This window comes from Aethina tumida, chromosome 7, assembly GCF_024364675.1.
Source record: "Aethina tumida isolate Nest 87 chromosome 7, icAetTumi1.1, whole genome shotgun sequence".
Lineage (NCBI taxonomy): Eukaryota > Metazoa > Arthropoda > Insecta > Coleoptera > Nitidulidae > Aethina > Aethina tumida.
Window position 1 is genome coordinate 10,723,051 of NC_065441.1, and position 17,197 is coordinate 10,740,247.

The 17,197-nt window shown below is 28.1% G+C and overlaps 3 protein-coding genes across 3 annotated transcripts; 1 reads left to right on the forward strand and 2 right to left on the reverse strand.

Moving 5' to 3' along the window:
• Nucleotides 1–798: 798 nt before the first annotated feature.
• On the reverse strand, nt 799–5,156 carry LOC109595865 (glutamate receptor ionotropic, delta-2). Its single transcript, XM_020011292.2, has 8 exons — nt 5,014–5,156; nt 4,014–4,052; nt 3,915–3,956; nt 3,462–3,541; nt 3,233–3,412; nt 2,308–2,647; nt 1,737–2,253; nt 799–1,680 (listed from the first exon to the last, which is right to left on the reverse strand). Exons 1-8 carry the CDS (start codon nt 5,081–5,083, stop codon nt 1,194–1,196), a joined length of 1,755 nt encoding a protein of 584 aa, XP_019866851.2. The 5' UTR covers nt 5,084–5,156; the 3' UTR covers nt 799–1,193.
• A 1,481-nt stretch (nt 5,157–6,637) lies between these two features.
• On the reverse strand, nt 6,638–16,682 carry LOC109595863 (uncharacterized). Its single transcript, XM_020011290.2, has 7 exons — nt 16,407–16,682; nt 15,956–16,222; nt 13,937–14,147; nt 11,877–12,554; nt 11,645–11,823; nt 11,434–11,589; nt 6,638–7,268 (listed from the first exon to the last, which is right to left on the reverse strand). Exons 2-7 carry the CDS (start codon nt 16,208–16,210, stop codon nt 6,990–6,992), a joined length of 1,758 nt encoding a protein of 585 aa, XP_019866849.1. The 5' UTR covers nt 16,211–16,222; nt 16,407–16,682; the 3' UTR covers nt 6,638–6,989.
• Nucleotides 7,727–10,993, forward strand: LOC109595864 (serine/threonine-protein phosphatase 4 regulatory subunit 2). The gene is made up of 2 exons (XM_020011291.2): nt 7,727–9,308; nt 9,765–10,993. The coding sequence occupies exons 1-2, from the start codon at nt 8,442–8,444 to the stop codon at nt 10,410–10,412; spliced, it is 1,515 nt and encodes a 504-aa protein (XP_019866850.2). The 5' UTR covers nt 7,727–8,441; the 3' UTR covers nt 10,413–10,993.
• Nucleotides 16,683–17,197: the final 515 nt, after the last annotated feature.

Consider the following 17,197-nt stretch of genomic DNA (forward strand, 5'->3'; position numbering starts at 1 on the left):
ATTTTATATTATTATTTAATGTTACATAACTTAAGTATAAAATAAATATAAATTTAAAATAAATATTGTTTTATTTCTCTTTACAATATGTGTAAACCGGGTTGCCTAAATTGTTATGTAATAAGTTTCATATTTAATTAAGTTTAGTATTCAATTAAAACTATAAATATCAGGCAAATAACATAATTTTCTCTATTTAATTTTATATCATTATGTAGAATTAAAACTCTACATAATGATATATATCTCTTCTTTAGATTACTTAGATTTTTTAGATTCCTTAAATTCTTTAGATTTTTTAGATTCTTTAGATTCTTTAGATTCTTTAGATTCTTTAGATTCTTTATATACTTTAGATTCGCTAAATTCTTTAGACACTTTAGATTCTTTAGATTTTTTAGATTCTTTAGATTCTTTAGATATTTTAGATTCGTTAGATTCTTTAGATTCTTTAGATACTTAAGATTCTTTAGATTCCTTAGATACTTTAGATTTTTTAGGCTCTTAAGATTTTTTAGATTCTTTAGATTCTTTAGATTCTCTAGATCCTTTAGATTAAAATAAATTTTAATATATAAATTATTTGTAAATTAATATTTACTGTTTATTTAATTAATCTCTAGGCGAATTTAATTTCCTTAGTTTTTATTTTTTTAAATTAAATTTGTAATTTGACTAATGTTTATTAAATAAATCAATTTTATTTAAGTGCACATTTTTTTATTAATTAACTAATACAAAATTTAAAATTGATGTACTAAATAAAATAATAAGTATAACAATTAAAGAAAATAACAAATTGGACCAAGTTGAGAAAACATAATATTACTAACACAAGATTTTAAATAACTTACATAATATGAAATTTGTTAGATTCATAATGAACTTATTATAATTTATTTCAAAAACACTAGTTTACATGAATTCAATCCTTCCTGATTCAATCCTATGTGATTCCCAATAATTAAGATACTCTGAAAAAAAATATTTTTAAAAAATATTATAAAAACTAAAAAACAAAAATTTATTGTTTAAATTTCTTGTATTTGCTTTACTCAATTAATCCCATTTTCAAAACCAAAATGCAAAATAATAAAATTGAATGTAAACTAGTGTAATTTATTACTACTATGTTATAAATAATAAAACCTCTAGATGTGTCTAATAAACTACAGTTTTCAACACATTAACATTTAGTTTGTGAATTGAAATAACAACGCAGAAGGTGTTCTGTAGGGTATCAACGTTGAATGACCATGATCTGTGTTAACCCAATACTCTCTACCATTTATGTTTTTCTTTTTATATCCATTATTGTTAACAGACATGGGAGGGTTAAATAGAGAATTATATGCAGGTGGAGGTGTAACAAACTTCTTCAAACCAGCATCTAAATTATGCGAGTGCAAATCTAACACTTTTGTGGGTGGTCTATGTAGATTTGGATGATGATGACGCCGTGGCTTCTTCCTCTGCTTCATTTTCTCAATAACGATTTCTATTAAAAATACAATAGATGAAATAATTAGTCCTCCGCCAACTATCATATATGTCATCAGTAGATCGGAGTTTCTTAACTGACGTTCTTTGTTTCCAAGATTCAATGGGCATATTTCAGTGTCAGGAAGGAATTCCCGTAATTTAAATTTAACTATGCCTGATTCTACTAGTTGTTGAATTCTATAATATAATAATAATTGATAGAATTACTAACACATAATCATAACAGTACTCACGCATTGTCAAAAAGTTGTGAAAACTTGAAATCCTTACTATAGGCGAATCCTCTGGCGAACAAAGCTACGTTAAATTTCGTGATGACAAATGTGCAACGTTTCTGTTCTTCAATGTTCTCTTTAATCTTATTCTTATAGTCGTCGTACATAACGTAATCAATTATTGGTTTTTCCCTTATAAACATAATCCCCTTTTGTTTAACATATTCAGTGAGTAAATCCATATCAGACTGATCATTATACTCAGAAAACGCTTGTGGTCCAAGGATATTCTTCAGTTTTTCACTTTCAACCATGTAATCGTCTACATCATTTCTAGTTTCGTGATAAATTTGATCTTCGATTGCGTTTCCTCTATTTGTAATCCAGTCGTAGTGTTTTTTGCCAATATCTTCTGGTTGTTCTATTGGCAAAGTGAATTTTGAAAGTGTTAAAAAAGCAGTAAGATTTGCTGTGTAAAATGCAGTAAGAATTGTAATAAAAATCCACCATGTCGAGAATAGTAGTCTGGATGAATCTAGAAAATTTCATTATGATTTATTGAAATAAATATAAAGAATATATTATATACCTGCTACAGGATTAAGAGTGGTGCCTTGTTTGAGTAGTGCCCCATATACAAACCACATACAATTAGATAGGGAATACAGTTTGGCGTCATCTTTGCATATTCTATACCTTAAATAGATGATGAAATAGATTATGGGACCCACCACCAATAATGAAAGAATGATCAAAATCCAAACCCATTTGGTGAAGGGTGCCAATAACCCTGAACCAGTTGCCGATTCTTTAGGTCGTCTTAAAAGAACCACCCATTCTCCTGTGTCTAAACTTGGAGAATACTTAAGAAAATTTGTGTAAGTTCGGATTTGCAGAATTGGAAGAAATCCTACTCCAATTTCAGCTTCCTAAAATTTATTTTTTTTTTTAGTTTAGCCAAAATTGAGTAGCACCCAATATTTATGATTAATGGTGACTAAAGTAAATTTATTTCTACAAATTCTGTTTTATAATTTATTTTGACGAAACGTAATAGAATATACAAAACAATACTTATAATAGAAATAAGCAAATAAAAGAATAGTTATGCCGTTGCCATATAAATATTTAATTTTTATTTTGTTATCAAGAAAAGAGTAAACAACTTCGCAATGCATAAAAATAATAATAAAAAAATGTTTTTTCTGAAAATTATAGATTTTTTCAGTTAAACTATTTTATAATTGCATACAAATATCTTCCACAAAACGTAGTACTTTAATAATACAATATTAAATAAATAACATGTTTTTTTAAGAGATTATCTAGCTTATATACAACATACACCCAACTTCTAACACGGTTATAAAATAAATCGAAACTAATTTATTTATAATCCTCACAACGGAAGTTTCTAATAAAAAGTGTTCTACTAGATACTATCAGAAACGCGTACGAACCAGTTACAACTATCAATATATACGTGATTACTGACCTCATTAAAATTAACTTACCTTATTCTTAATTAAATCAAAAACCCCATCGTTTCTTGATCCAAAAACATTATTTTTTGGTGTTATTAAATCGTAAGTAAATTCAAACTTTTTTTGCAAAATATTCAATATATCAAAAGCGATTCCTGTCCCAATAACTGTTCCGTTGGAGTCCACAGTGTAACCACTTAATATTCCATTCTAGAAAAAAATGGTCAATAAGGTTTTCATTTTAATAGCATTAAAAAACCTTTAAAGTAGTGACTCTTAAATTGGCCCCTTTCAACTCTTCCTGAAGTAACTCTAAATTTTTTCTTCGTTGGAGGGCACCTAAAATTAAAAGTTTTCCTCATTCACTCGATCTGACCTTCATTAATTTTCTATAAATTATCAAATGAATATTTTAATACAGCGTGTCCCATTGTTTACTCTTGCAGAACCATTAATAAGGGTATAAAATGGACTTTATCGTTATAGCGGATCACGAATTTTTATTTGCTGTGGTTATACAACGTTACTTGTTTAAAAATTTATTGACACATTTGCGACGTCGTTTATAAAAGTTATTCACTATCATTACAGACTAATAAATCCATTGTGTGGAATACAAACAAATATTTCCCATTTCATTTTATGTACAAGGGCTTCTTTTATCAGTCGTTAGTTGGAATCAGATTAAACTAAAAATATTTCTTGTACTTACTAAAATTTATCAAAGGACAAGTTGAGTTTATGTATTCTAAGCCTACAAAATTAATTATGATTAGATATAAATAAATAATGTAAAGTTATATTACATTACCATCTGTTCTATTAAAGGTTTTTTCAAAACAAAAATCGTCTGAAATATAGAAAAAAGATTAATAGAGACAATATTGTTTATGTATTAATCATATATTTTTTGTTTGAAGGTGTCGTGTAGTTTAATAATATAGTACCTATATAAATTATTTATTAATGTAACATACCGGCTATTTTTAGAAATTACATACATTTATTATTTAAGGTAAACAGAATATCTATACATTACAATAATTATTTTAATAATTTTGAAATTTTATGATATATTTATTGACAATCAATATGTAAAATTTTTTTAAAAAAATTATTAAATTTTATCTATCTAATATATAAGTAAAACATTTTCTTATGGTTATAGTTATTGAATTAAATATTTATAAACTTGATATTGAGTTAAAAGAATTTTTCAATTTCTACATCATAGAGGAATTTTTACCATATTATAATTTAAGTTATTAATATTATCACAACATAACTTTGAAATCAAATATTTTAATTAAATAATAAATTTAAATAATTATTAACTAGAATTAAAACACAAATTAAATTAAAATTTTAATAAATATTAAAATTGTAAGTGAAATTATAATAATAATCCTTAAAACAATTATATTACCAATTTTGTAAATTTGGAGGTCCGTCTAAATAAAATAAATAGAAAATAGTATTGTATTCTACAAAAACGAAATTTATAATAACATTTTCAAAAAATAATTTAAATTATAAATAACAAATGTAAGAATTTCTTAATAAAATTTTTTATAATAATACATTAAGTGTATTATTAACATATTTCTATGATTATTTTGTATGTACATAATAATTATATGTAAAATTGTCTTATTAATTTTTCTATACACACAATAAAATTAAAATTTGGACAAAATAAAATTACTTGCAAGTTAGTTTTATTCTGATGAATCTGTTTATGAATTTATTAAATAAATAAATTTAATTTATTAATAAAATATTTAAAAGTATCCACAACATAATTAACTTACTGACATATGGCTCCAATGGACAAGTTAAATTGAAACAGAACCCAGTCACAAACATATCAACTAGACCCATCACTTAATTTCGGTTTTCCGTTTCTTTTTCGTTTTTCTCATTTTTCTTTGACTGAGTTTTTAGTGGGGCTGATCAGAAATTGCCCCGTGCACTTGACACACTGAACAAAAATCCATTGCCGTGACATTATTACGCCTATTTTTCATAGAAGCGCATGACATTGTATTAAAACATATCAGTTCGAATATGGCACGACTATGACACAGGAACGGATCATCAAGCAAAGAAAAAATATTTTTAACAATAATAATACATACATAATAATGTTAAAAAATTAGTTTAAAATCAATTAAATCTAATGTTTAACTACTTAAAGTTTATTAAAATTAAGAAAAATTTATTGTATATATTGATATAACATAAAAATAATGAATACGTTTCCTAAATTCAAATAATGGTGGATGCACTATAGTTTTAAAAACTTCTTTAGTACTAAAGTACTACATATTAATATTCAAGTAACAATTAACTAACTATTAAAACAAAATTTTTGGTGTAATTAATTATTTATTACTTTAGTTTAATAGCAATAAAACGTCTTCAAAATATTTACAGAATTTCTAATTATCCCAATTATGATTGTGTAATTTTTTTTTAATTGATCCGAAAATTATTAATTGAAATAATAAATAAGTTCTTAAACATAAAAATCCGTAGCCAAATTAACGCCAAACAAATAAATTATGCATAAGTGCTTCATGTATTAACTTTGCGTTTCAGCCCTTCTTCACTGAATGTATAATAATAATTTAAATTCCATTAGTTTGTTTTCTGTATATATAAAAAATATCTATATCGATTTTATATATACAGGGTGTTTCATAACTTATCCGAATTTTTTTAACGAGATATGCACTTCTAAATAATAAGTCGATTCTAAAAAAATTCTAATAAAAGTCCAACAGAAAACGAGATAAAAAATGTTTTTTTAAGAAATGGACTTATTATTTAGAAGTGCATATCTGGTTAATAAACACCTAATAAAAATTCGTTTAATTTTAATTATCTTAATAATAATAATATATTTTATAATTTAACATATACTATTCTATAAAGAATATCATAATATTAGAGATAGAGATGTTTTACCGCTATTGATACTTAATAAATTATAAATTGCGAGTATTTTAATAAATACTACACATATTTTTAATAATACGAATAAGAAATGTTTCGAATATTGTCATTGATTAAAGTTGTGTAAGTTAATGTAAGCATGTTTGGTGTCGTGTTGTTAACGTGTATGTTTATTTCATCGATTTTTTCGTAATTGTATCAAAATTACATTTCACTTTCCCTTTATGTTAATAATGAATGTATAATTATCGCTTCCAACCGGTACAAGTTAAACTGTTCATTATTTGAATTTAATTACTCAATTTGATTCTGATTAAGGGAGATAAAAATTACGTAAGTATAAACTTCCTTTGTCAATAACACTTAAAAAATTCAAATGTGCCCCAAAAACTATGATTATAATTTGATTATTATTATTTTTATTAGAAATTTACTTCTAAATTCGACTCGGAGTTGGGAATATAAAAAAATAAACAGTTGTAAAAAATATTTTATTTGAAACAAATCTTAACATAAGTACAAAATTTCTTAAATACTAAAGTTAAAAAGCCTAACTCAATAAATATTTGAAAAAAAAACTAATACCTAATTATCTAAAATTATTTACATTTTATACACATCATTAAGAAACTACCAAAAATGAGTTTTTATCTATGTATTTTTTTAATCCTTGCCCTAATTCAATCTTTGTATGTTAGTCAGTTTCCAATAAAGTTCAGACAAAGATTAAACATATACTTCGAAGAAATTATATATTTAATCTTTGGTTCAGTCTTAAATCCGGTGAAAGTTTTTTTTTATATTATAATACCGGCTCATACAATAACCTTTAATGTTTTCTAATTTTAAGTTCGTTTCTCAGGATTTTTCCGGAAGGATTTCTAGGAATGTTTTCGACAAAAATGACTCCTCCAGCCAATTTTTTGTAGTGTGTCACTTTGGAATTGATGATTTTGGAAATTTCATCTTCGTTCAATTTGCACGTTGGCTTCTTCACCACAAAGGCCCGGGGTACTTCACCAGCCAAAGTATCAGGGATACCAACCACTGCTGCGTCAGCAATGCCTTCCACTTCCAAAAGAAGATTCTCCAATTCCGTTGGTGAAACCTAAAGGAAAAAGGTAGGTAAGTAATTTTTTATTATGCATATAATAAATTTTTAATGTTTTTTAATATTAACGTTTAAGAAACAAGTTGAATTTTATTTGAAAATAATTTATTTAAATTTCCAATTATTTAATATCTTACCAAAAAGAATAATTCACTTATATATTTTTTTATTTTCTTCTATAAAATATTAGTATATAATATAATAATATCCAAAATTTTATTTTATTTTATTAATATCTAGTTATTTATTTTTAAAAAATTTAACAACTAGTATAAATTAAGATTTTCTCAAATTATAAATTTCAAATTTTTTAAATAATTCTATTTGTTTTAAAAAAAAAAAATATTTAAATCCAATATTTATTTATTTTTTAATCCAGGATCTATTTAAATATTATATTTTCTGTAAAATACTTAAAAATTATAAATTTTTAAATGTTAGTAGAATTTTATTAAATTTATATCTATAATACTTCCGCCATTTTTAACACAAAATTTTACAAAACCCGAAGTTCTCCAAAAACTACATTTCAGTATTTAAATTTTAATTAACATACATAATTTTAACCTATCTCATTTTTCGAATTTTTAGAATAGCCCCTGTAAACCAGCGAAACTTAATTGTGAACGTTCCACGTATAACCAGTATACTGTTTATAAACATTGACATACTGATTAAAGTGGTCCGACGTAAACAAATTAGCAATGTGGGATTTTCACCGGTCTGTAGTTCACAATTTGCGCTCCAATCTCTCCCGTTAAAAATCCGATGATGCTTTCACATGACGCAAACCACTTACGCGCGATTGACCGTTGATCCAAATACAAACCAGCGACATTCAATGCTAAGTAGACATGCGCCAGCAACATGAAACTCTATTTGAACGTAATTAATTTGAATAACCGGCTGTATTTGTATACCGTAGTAATATTTGGCTTTAATGAGTCGTTTTTGAGTTGATTTACATTGAAATGTAATCAGTATTTATAAAAGTGTTTGTGGATTGCCAGTCTAAATATAACAATGTTAATGGTTTAGCATTGTTGAGTTGGTACCACTGATTGTCACTACCAACATAACAGTTGTCACTTTACTTTGTCGAACTCCGTTCTTTTTGTTTGTGATCAGAAGTAATCGTGTTGTTTGTAAAAATCTCCCCCTAGTAAAAACATGGAAAACCCAGAGGAGCTGTTGCAGAGCCTCGAAGAATTCTCGAAAGTGAAACCACGACACATTCCCGACGAGCTCGAAGGCTATCTGATATTTGTGGCACAAACTGGAGATCCAGTGTACCAGTGGCCAACAATAAAAACCTTGTTTCGCCAAAAGTTAATTAACGTAATAACCAATTTTTATCAGTCTTGTGACACGGTCGAAATACCCGTATGCCCCAACGTAGAACTTTTCAATTTTGATACAATGAAAAACTTCATACTCGAAAAACTAGATACGTTTGTCGCCGCCCCGTTCACAGTACAAAGAATATGCGAACTTTTGACCAACCCGCGTAAAGAATACAACCGGCTGGATAAGTATATGAGGGCTCTTGAGAAGAACATTCTGGTAGTAAGCACGATGGAACCCGGAGGCAGACATGGTGCCAAAAATGGAGATAGTGTGATGAATGGGATTGATTCTGAACACATTCCAGAATCTAGTCACTGTAATAATGACATCAATGTGGAGGAAATGGATGAAACGCCTGCCTGGAAGAAGACCAACTCCATTAATGAAAACACTGACACCAGCTCAAATATCCAAACAGAGGCTGTTAAAGAGGAAAATCTGGATCCGGAAAACAAAGAAGCTGAAGCCTGCAATGCTAAGGACAGTACTGTTATTGCAACAAGAAGCACTGAGGAATCTGTAAAGGAAGAACCCTATGTATCAATAGAACCCGTGATTGAAGCTACTTGCACAGTCACAGAGGAATCTGAGACCAGCTCTTCTGTAACCATAACGGCAGTTCCAGCTGGTGTGCAGAAAAGAAGAAGCAGTGTGGAGCCTGAAGTTAATTCAGAGGGAGACAATAAAGAGGTATAAATTTTTCAATAAATATTTAATGTTTAGCTGTTGTTGATCTTCTTGGGTATGAACTTTATTTTTAGAGTGTTGTTATAATTTATGATTCTTTGTTTATTAAAATACTAAGTGGGCTTATGATATTTAATTAGAAATTATCCTTGTCTAAATCAAAATGCAATAAAAGTTTAACGTAAATTTTTATAATTGATTTATTTAATTCATACTTCTTATGTAAACACAAAGAAAAATAGAAACCCTGAATTATTACATACAATGTAAATAACTGACCTGAAATCTATTAGTAAACTAAATAAATTGAATTTCAGATCTTCATTAACACAAAACTAGATATTATTAATGCTAATAATAATAGTCATACAAAACATAATTAAACAACAACTCAGAAAACCATTTTTGTAATTTATTTGATATCAAAGGAATTTTTGTATTTATATAATTTTTTTCCAGACCACAGAAATTATAGAAGGGCCTAAGGAGCCTGTAAAAGAAACAAACGAAGCAGAAAACAAGCTCGAAGAAGTTGTTAAAGACGAAGACAGAATAATTTTGACTTCCACCGATTCAGGAATTGAAAATATATCTCCCGAATCGAGCACGTCTTCGCCTGAAAATTTACAAAACGAATTTGAATCGTGCACCGAATCGACTGCAGCAGAAACTTTTACATCTTCAGAACTGCCAGAGGAAAGTAACCCAAGTATTGTTGACTCAAGCAACGCCAACGAACCAATGGAGGACGTGAAAGTTAATGAAGTGATTGATCAGATAACAGAAGAAAAATTAAGCAAAGATGAGGAAACTCTGATTATTAGTGAATCTGTCCAGGCCAAAGACTTTGAAGTGAGTTCATCAGTAACTGAGGATCCCAAAGGAGAGGTGAGTGCGATGGAGACTGTTGAAGAATCAGCTGAAGTAAAAGTGGAAGAGAAAATAGAAGAATCACAAACAGAAGCACTGAAGGAAACAAATGATGATAAAGCAAAGGAAGTCAAGATTGACGAGAATGATCCCAAGACTGAAACTCCCATGGATGTGGACAGCTCAAGTGATACAACAGAAATGGCGTCAGAGGTAAACTCTGTATCTGATGTGTAGGTTTCAAATGTATTTTACTTGGGGGATAAGGTAATGTTAAAATTTGAGGTAACTGACACTTAGGGACAAATTGAGGTCATAATAGGAAATCCTCTGTAAGAACTTGAATAAAAATTCCTTTATAATTTGGTAGTGGTAGACGTTTTCCGTTCCGTCAAAATATTATTTTTGTTCTGTGATTACTGTTCTATTTAACATAAAATATTTAAATGAAAAGGTCTACTTTAGGGATGCATTTTTATACAATTATGTTCAAAGCCACATATTTATATTTTGCTGAGAAGCATAAAACTTGTACGTTTTACAGTGATGCCCGTCTCAAAATCAGTTTAATTTTTAAGTGAGAGTCTACAAGGAACTATTAGTGTATTTTATAATTGAACTGGTTTTTGGGACGGGTCCGATGTAACATATCATTTTATCATATTTTCATTTGAATTGCTAATTTACTAGCCAATTGACAGAGATACTCCTTTTAGTCATAAGAACCACAGGATTATTAGATTTAATTTTTTAAAATTTGTATCTAGTTTTAAAATGTTTCTACATATGAAGAACTGATTAAAGATTACTTAAATTTCCGTGTACTTTTTATTTACCGATTTTTACAGTTTTATTTTAAATTTAATTAGTTTTTGCGGAATAATTTAACAACAAAAAATAATTGGCACACAAAAGTTAATCACATGAAAAATATTATTTTGTTTATACAAACTTTCTATTAAATTTTATATATATATATATATATATATATATATATATATATTAGTGATATTTATTTATGAAAAATGGTAAGCTTAACTCTGTTATATCTTCACTACAAACATAAGGAAATTATTATTTATCGTGTTCAAATATAAAAGGAATAAATAAAATCATACTATAAAATCTCAACTCAAATTTAACGAAACTTATTTTAACGTCAAATTATTTTCAGAATATTTTTTTCCATATAAAAGTATAATTTTATGATATTATTGTTTATAAAATTTAAGAAATGTCTATTTACTATAGTACTTACCTGGTTTCCTTTAACTTTAATGAGCTCCTTGCATCTATCAACTATGTAGAAGTATGAATCTTCATCATAATATCCTACATCTCCTGTATGTAACCAACCGTCTTCATCAATGGTCTCTGCTGTAGCTTCATCATTATTCAAATATCCCATCATTAACTAAAGAAAAGCAATAATCAGTATAAAATATTACTAAAATATTGAACGTTTTCACCTGTGGACCTCTTACTAGAAGTTCTCCAGATTTGTGAGTACCTAAAACCTCTCCAGTTGTTAAGCTAATGACTTTTGCTTCCGTTCCTGGATAAGGGATACCAATAGTTCCAAGTTTTGAGGGTGGTGTCAACTTAGGCATACAGAATGTTACAGGTGAACTCTCGGTCATTCCGTACCCTTAAATTAAATACAGTAACTTATCGATTCTAAACAATTTTTAATAATCCTACCTTGGCGAATTAACACGTCGGGCCTGTTGATCTTTTCTCTGAATTTCTGTAGAAGACCTTCAGTTAGAGGAGCAGCTCCCGATTGAATTCCTTCGATGGAAGCCAAGTGATCCTTGGTAACTGCAGGATGCGTGGCCAAAAACAACAGTAAAGAAGGTACCACAAACAAGAAGGTAGGTCGATATTCTGTCAAAGCTTTAATATAATCCTCAGGTGTAAATCTAGGGATCGTGATCAAATGCTGGCCATCCCTTAACGAGATGTTCATGATGCCGTTGAACCCGTAGATGTGGAAAAATGGCAAGACCGTTAGTACTTTTTGTTTTGATCCGTCTTTCGTTTCCTTCTCCATCAAAGCTGGATGGTCACCTTGTACCAAGTTCGCGACCAAGTTTTGATGCGATAACATTACACCTTTGGGTAAGCCTGTAGTGCCACTGGAATAGGGCAAAAGTGCGAGTTCCCTAGGACTTATCCCAGGCAATTCGGCTTCGTGACCGGCGGTTAAAAGACTTTGAAGTCCGTGGACTTTGTTCGCTGGATCGTCTTCGCCTCCGATGCAAATTGTGGAATTGTATTTAGGTAGAAGGGGACCAATTGTTGTCGCTACTTCTAACAATAAGGGGACGGTCACGATCATTTTTACACCGGCATTTTCAAATTGCCTTCTAATTTCATCTGAAAGTGGTGAAAGTCATTTCTTTATTCTATTCATCCAAATGATTCCAAAGTAAATATATTTTATTTCATGTTAATTACTCGTTAATTGTTTTACTCTTTTAATTACAATAATTATTAATTGCACTTACGGTACCGAGTACTATTGTTGTTTAGTATTTTAACAATTGTAAATCCAAGGTTAACAAAATGTTATACATTAAAACATATTGCGGAAACATAATTTACAAACTACTAAATGTAAATTAAAAAAATTTAATACATAAACTTTACAAGTGATTGACAAGCTACACCACGTATCTTGTTATCTAAACATGAATCTCTGTATTCAAGATAATTTCTGGGTATTTATTACTAACATGTTTACACATATAACAACATACATTTATTTATAAATATGTATGTGCACTTTGTACATTATCCCTATAGTTTTTACAATTAAAGATACCTTATTATTATTTACTTTTTAAGTTTAGTTTAATGTCGTTTGCACAATAATTGCTGTCTGGCCCGATGAACTTTACTCTTTACACACCCTTTATATTCTATTTATCTATAGTGATTAAATTATGACGTTAGTGTTAACTATGTAAAATATTCTAAATATGGATTAATTTTTATGCCATGGATAACGGGTTAAAGTGTAGAATTTTTGTAATATAAATAATATTTCTAATTATAGACTTTGCAATTTCTTAGTTAAAATGGTGATTGCTCATTTATCAAAGAGGAATATCCGGTCGATAATATATTCTAAATTAGTTGCAATGTTTATATTTTATTTATGTGTATATTTAATTTTTATAATTTATTATTGTATAACTAATATAATTTTTAATTAATAAAGAGACAATTATAGTTTTACATTGACTATTGTAAACTCTTGTCATTTTTGTGAATTAATTAATCACAATTATTTAGGTAACTCATTAAATTTTAAAACATTTAAATTAAATATAATTTCAAATGTAGAAATTAGTAGTTTATTCTCCCAAACTAACATATGTATCTTAATATTATTAAATAAAAATTAATTTTTATATTTTTCTTAATTTCATGTTTATTAATTAGATAATTTTAAATACAAGAAAAAACTTTTATTTTTTCTGTACGCCACTGACTAATATAACTTTAATTATGTTTTAAAATACCATCTCCTGTATAAATTATTGCTAAATTAGCTTTATCCGTTTAAAATTTATTAAACATATCGGAAATAATGTACAAAGTTCATTTTTCAACCGTGTTTAGTATGTAAATGATAAATCCGGATTTTATATTTGCGTATCTATTTAAATTTAAAATTTATTTACTCGAATAACAATTGTACTCTATCATTCCTCTACTAGATAAATTTTTTCTTTATTTAAACATTATTTTACCTGGTGTATATAGGGGATTCACAAAAGTGACTGTGAGTCCAGCCTCGATGGCTCCATGACAGATTATGATGAATTCGGGAATGTTAGGCAGTAGTAAACCCACCACATCTCTGGGTTTAAGACCGCAATGGCCCAAAAGTGCTTGAGCACATCTGTTAATTAACATTCTCATCATACCGTAGGTGTAAGAACGACCAGAAACAGCACACGTCTGAAATCAAGGCCCAAATTAATAATATTAGTAATTAATTTTTAACTTGTTAATAGCACAATTTTCGATTCATTAATTAAATTTATTGTTAGTTAAACGTGACGCAACGTTTCTATTAAATCATGGTTCTAATATTTACACAGAAGTGTAAATTTATACTGAACTTTGAACAGTGTCGTATTCCATTTTTTTTATTTAGAAATATTGAGGTAGCCAACCTTTCATAATATTTGGATCAATTAGCATTACTATTCATGAATGTAATGAATAAATCACTATGAGGTTATTAGGTAATTAATGGAAATTTATTTGTATTGTTTAGTTAGGATAAAAAAGCGTTATGATGGATCAATAGCAAAGCTTGCAAAAATTTAATAGTTTCAATTTTTTAAAATTAAGTTCATGTTTTTTATTTTATTCAATACGTCTTGTTAAAAAAATTGTCGCAATCTAATGATGAATTTTGTCACTTTACCCAATAATCCAAAAATAACTCGAAAATATTAAACAGGTTAGTGAGAAACTCAAAGGTCGATTTCAAACTTCTAGTAAATAAGATTACCTACTTTTAAAAAATAAGCCAAGCTTATCAACATGTTTTGCAAACATTTCAGTACACATATACTTGTATTTATTAATAAATCACTTTGTAATATATATAAATAAAGGTAATTGTAACACTACCACTAACATGCCGATATTTTAATCTTTTTTTTTTGTTATTTGATTTTATTAAGGAAATTGTATTTTTTTTGTTAATTTTTAAATTAAAACTATATTTACAATTTTCTACTATTAATTTTTTGTTTATACATATTTACTGGTATTAAGATAAATGGTGAACTTTTAACATGTCAGACTATCTAAAGTGTTATCGAATAAAATTATTCAAAATTTCCGTATATAAATACCAAAATATTTTCTCGCGATATATTCGACTAACGCGATATAGAACATAGCAACTTAAAAAAAATATTTAGTTAATAACGTAAAATGTATTAAATTTGTCATTTAAAAAATATTATTTATGATTGGTTGAATATAAATTGTAAACAAATTGCAATTGAAACAAAACATGGGAAGTATGTAATTTAGCAAATTTGCAAAGTAGTGTATAATTTGCTTTAAAATTTAATTAGAATAATCCATATTAATTTAATACCCACGTAACAATATTATGATATTAAAATATGTAGGAACTGATCGTTTTCATTTGTCGAAGGTTGTGAAAAATAATTATCTTTAAAATTCAGTCAGATATTTGTCGCTGACCTACGATAATTTTAAATTTCGTTATGCGAATATGTAATGCATTGTTAGAATATTAATTCTTACGTATTAATAATGGTGATTATTTTTTACACATATAGTGTATATTATAAATTATAATATTTTGACCTTTGAATTTAAAAATTTTTGAAAATAAATATAAAATTTGATAATAATAAATTATAACATTATTTACTGGGTATATAATATTGCAATATGTTATTAAGAAATAAAATTATAAACTACCACATTTAATAGTATTCCTAAGTTAGTATTTATGATTGGTGAATTGACTTAAGTCATTTTATTATGTTTTCGGTAAAAATTATCTATTTTCATTAAAATTCATAAACAAATCCACGTTATCGCGTCTCTCTGTGGCTATAGACAAATAATACACTAGCCTTGAACCGCATAAGAAAAAAGAACAAAACCGATATCAATGCCCGCCGTTCAAACTGGCCAATCCGATAATAAGAGCCGCACGTGCGCGTCCGTCACGTGTCTCAGCCGCGAGTAATATTTTTTCGAAAACTTACCGCCGCCGGTTCTTCGATCCACTGCTCCGAACCCTTGTAAACGTACTCCACCAGGTTCTCATTTGGAATTTTTGGTGCGGCACCCAGGGGAGATTGAATGATTCCCGTGGCCAATTCCCTGGTCTGAGAAGCACGTTTTATTTGTTGTCTCTTGGCGGTGAGCGAATAATTCCGTGCTTGGACAGTTTGCAGGCCCGAAATGATTGCCAAATTTTGGACCAAGGGTTGGTTGTACCTTAACACGAGCCTCGACATTCTAACTGCTTCCTGAAAATAAATTTTAAATTGCCGTTTATTTATAACTGAAGCGCATGTGTTTGTTCTAATTCTATCTAATACACGAAACAAACAACAATTAAACTGACCAAAGTTCGAGCGCATTTATGCATTCATTATTTAAAAAATTCTCCGCAATTCGTTATAATTATTAAAGTATAAAAATAATGCTAACCTTGGGTTCTTGATGTATTCCAGCGGGACGCTCCTTGTGGATGCCAAATAATTATAAATGCGTTAAAAATTTGTGCGACGCTTAAAGGGTCTGTTTTGTTTGAGAGTCGGCCTGTTTATGTGTATGCATACAAAATAAAATGTGTGTGTGGATGTGATTCGGTGAGTCCGTTTCTAGCTGTTCAAAGTCCAAGTTTCTCCGCGGCCACAGCCTGAAAAATCCGTTGTTCGACGCTTGACTTTCACGAATACGATCGACAGACGCGAACTGTGTGCATTCAAAGTGGTTTTTCGAATTTTTGCATAAGCGTAGAATTTATATAGGTCCGCATAACAGGGCTATGACGTGGGAAGTAGGGGTAATAGCTTTGTTTATAAAGTTTTTGGTACAGACTAAAATATAGACAATAGTATTGATAATATAATTACCATATATTTGAGCAATTTTAGCTAATTTTAAACCAAATTTACAGATGTTAATTATTATATGCATCTCACATTTCAAAACGAAATACTAATGCTAGTATATCGTATAAATAAATATGATTTTAATTATTAAAAAAAGAATTTCAGCAGTGATAATTTAATGCTTATTTACAATTTATTCATATAATTACAAACATTTCACATTTTACAACATCAATAATTTAAAACAATAATATTATTGCTACTATAAAAAATAACTTGAATTAAATTGAATAAAAAATATTACTAGAATAAATTGCTTTACCATAAGAGGATATATTATTTAAATGTTACGCACATGTAGGATACTAAAACAAGCATCACAAA

Excerpts from the sequence above, each read along its gene's own strand:
- LOC109595864 (XM_020011291.2), top strand. The coding sequence starts at position 8,442 with ATGGAAAACCCAGAGGAGCTGTTGCAGAGCCTCGAAGAATTCTCGAAA. Across the intron at positions 9,309-9,764 it reads CAGAGGGAGACAATAAAGAG|ACCACAGAAATTATAGAAGG; the intron begins GTATAAATTTTT and ends ATTTTTTTCCAG.
- LOC109595865 (XM_020011292.2), bottom strand. The coding sequence starts at position 5,083 with ATGGGTCTAGTTGATATGTTTGTGACTGGGTTCTGTTTCAATTTAACT. Across the intron at positions 4,053-5,013 it reads TCCATTGGAGCCATATGTCA|ACGATTTTTGTTTTGAAAAA; the intron begins GTAAGTTAATTA and ends TCTATATTTCAG. Across the intron at positions 2,254-2,307 it reads CACTCTTAATCCTGTAGCAG|ATTCATCCAGACTACTATTC; the intron begins GTATATAATATA and ends GAAATTTTCTAG.
- LOC109595863 (XM_020011290.2), bottom strand. The coding sequence starts at position 16,210 with ATGTCGAGGCTCGTGTTAAGGTACAACCAACCCTTGGTCCAAAATTTG. Across the intron at positions 14,148-15,955 it reads GGATCGAAGAACCGGCGGCG|ACGTGTGCTGTTTCTGGTCG; the intron begins GTAAGTTTTCGA and ends CCTTGATTTCAG. Across the intron at positions 12,555-13,936 it reads GAATCCCCTATATACACCAG|ATGAAATTAGAAGGCAATTT; the intron begins GTAAAATAATGT and ends CACCACTTTCAG.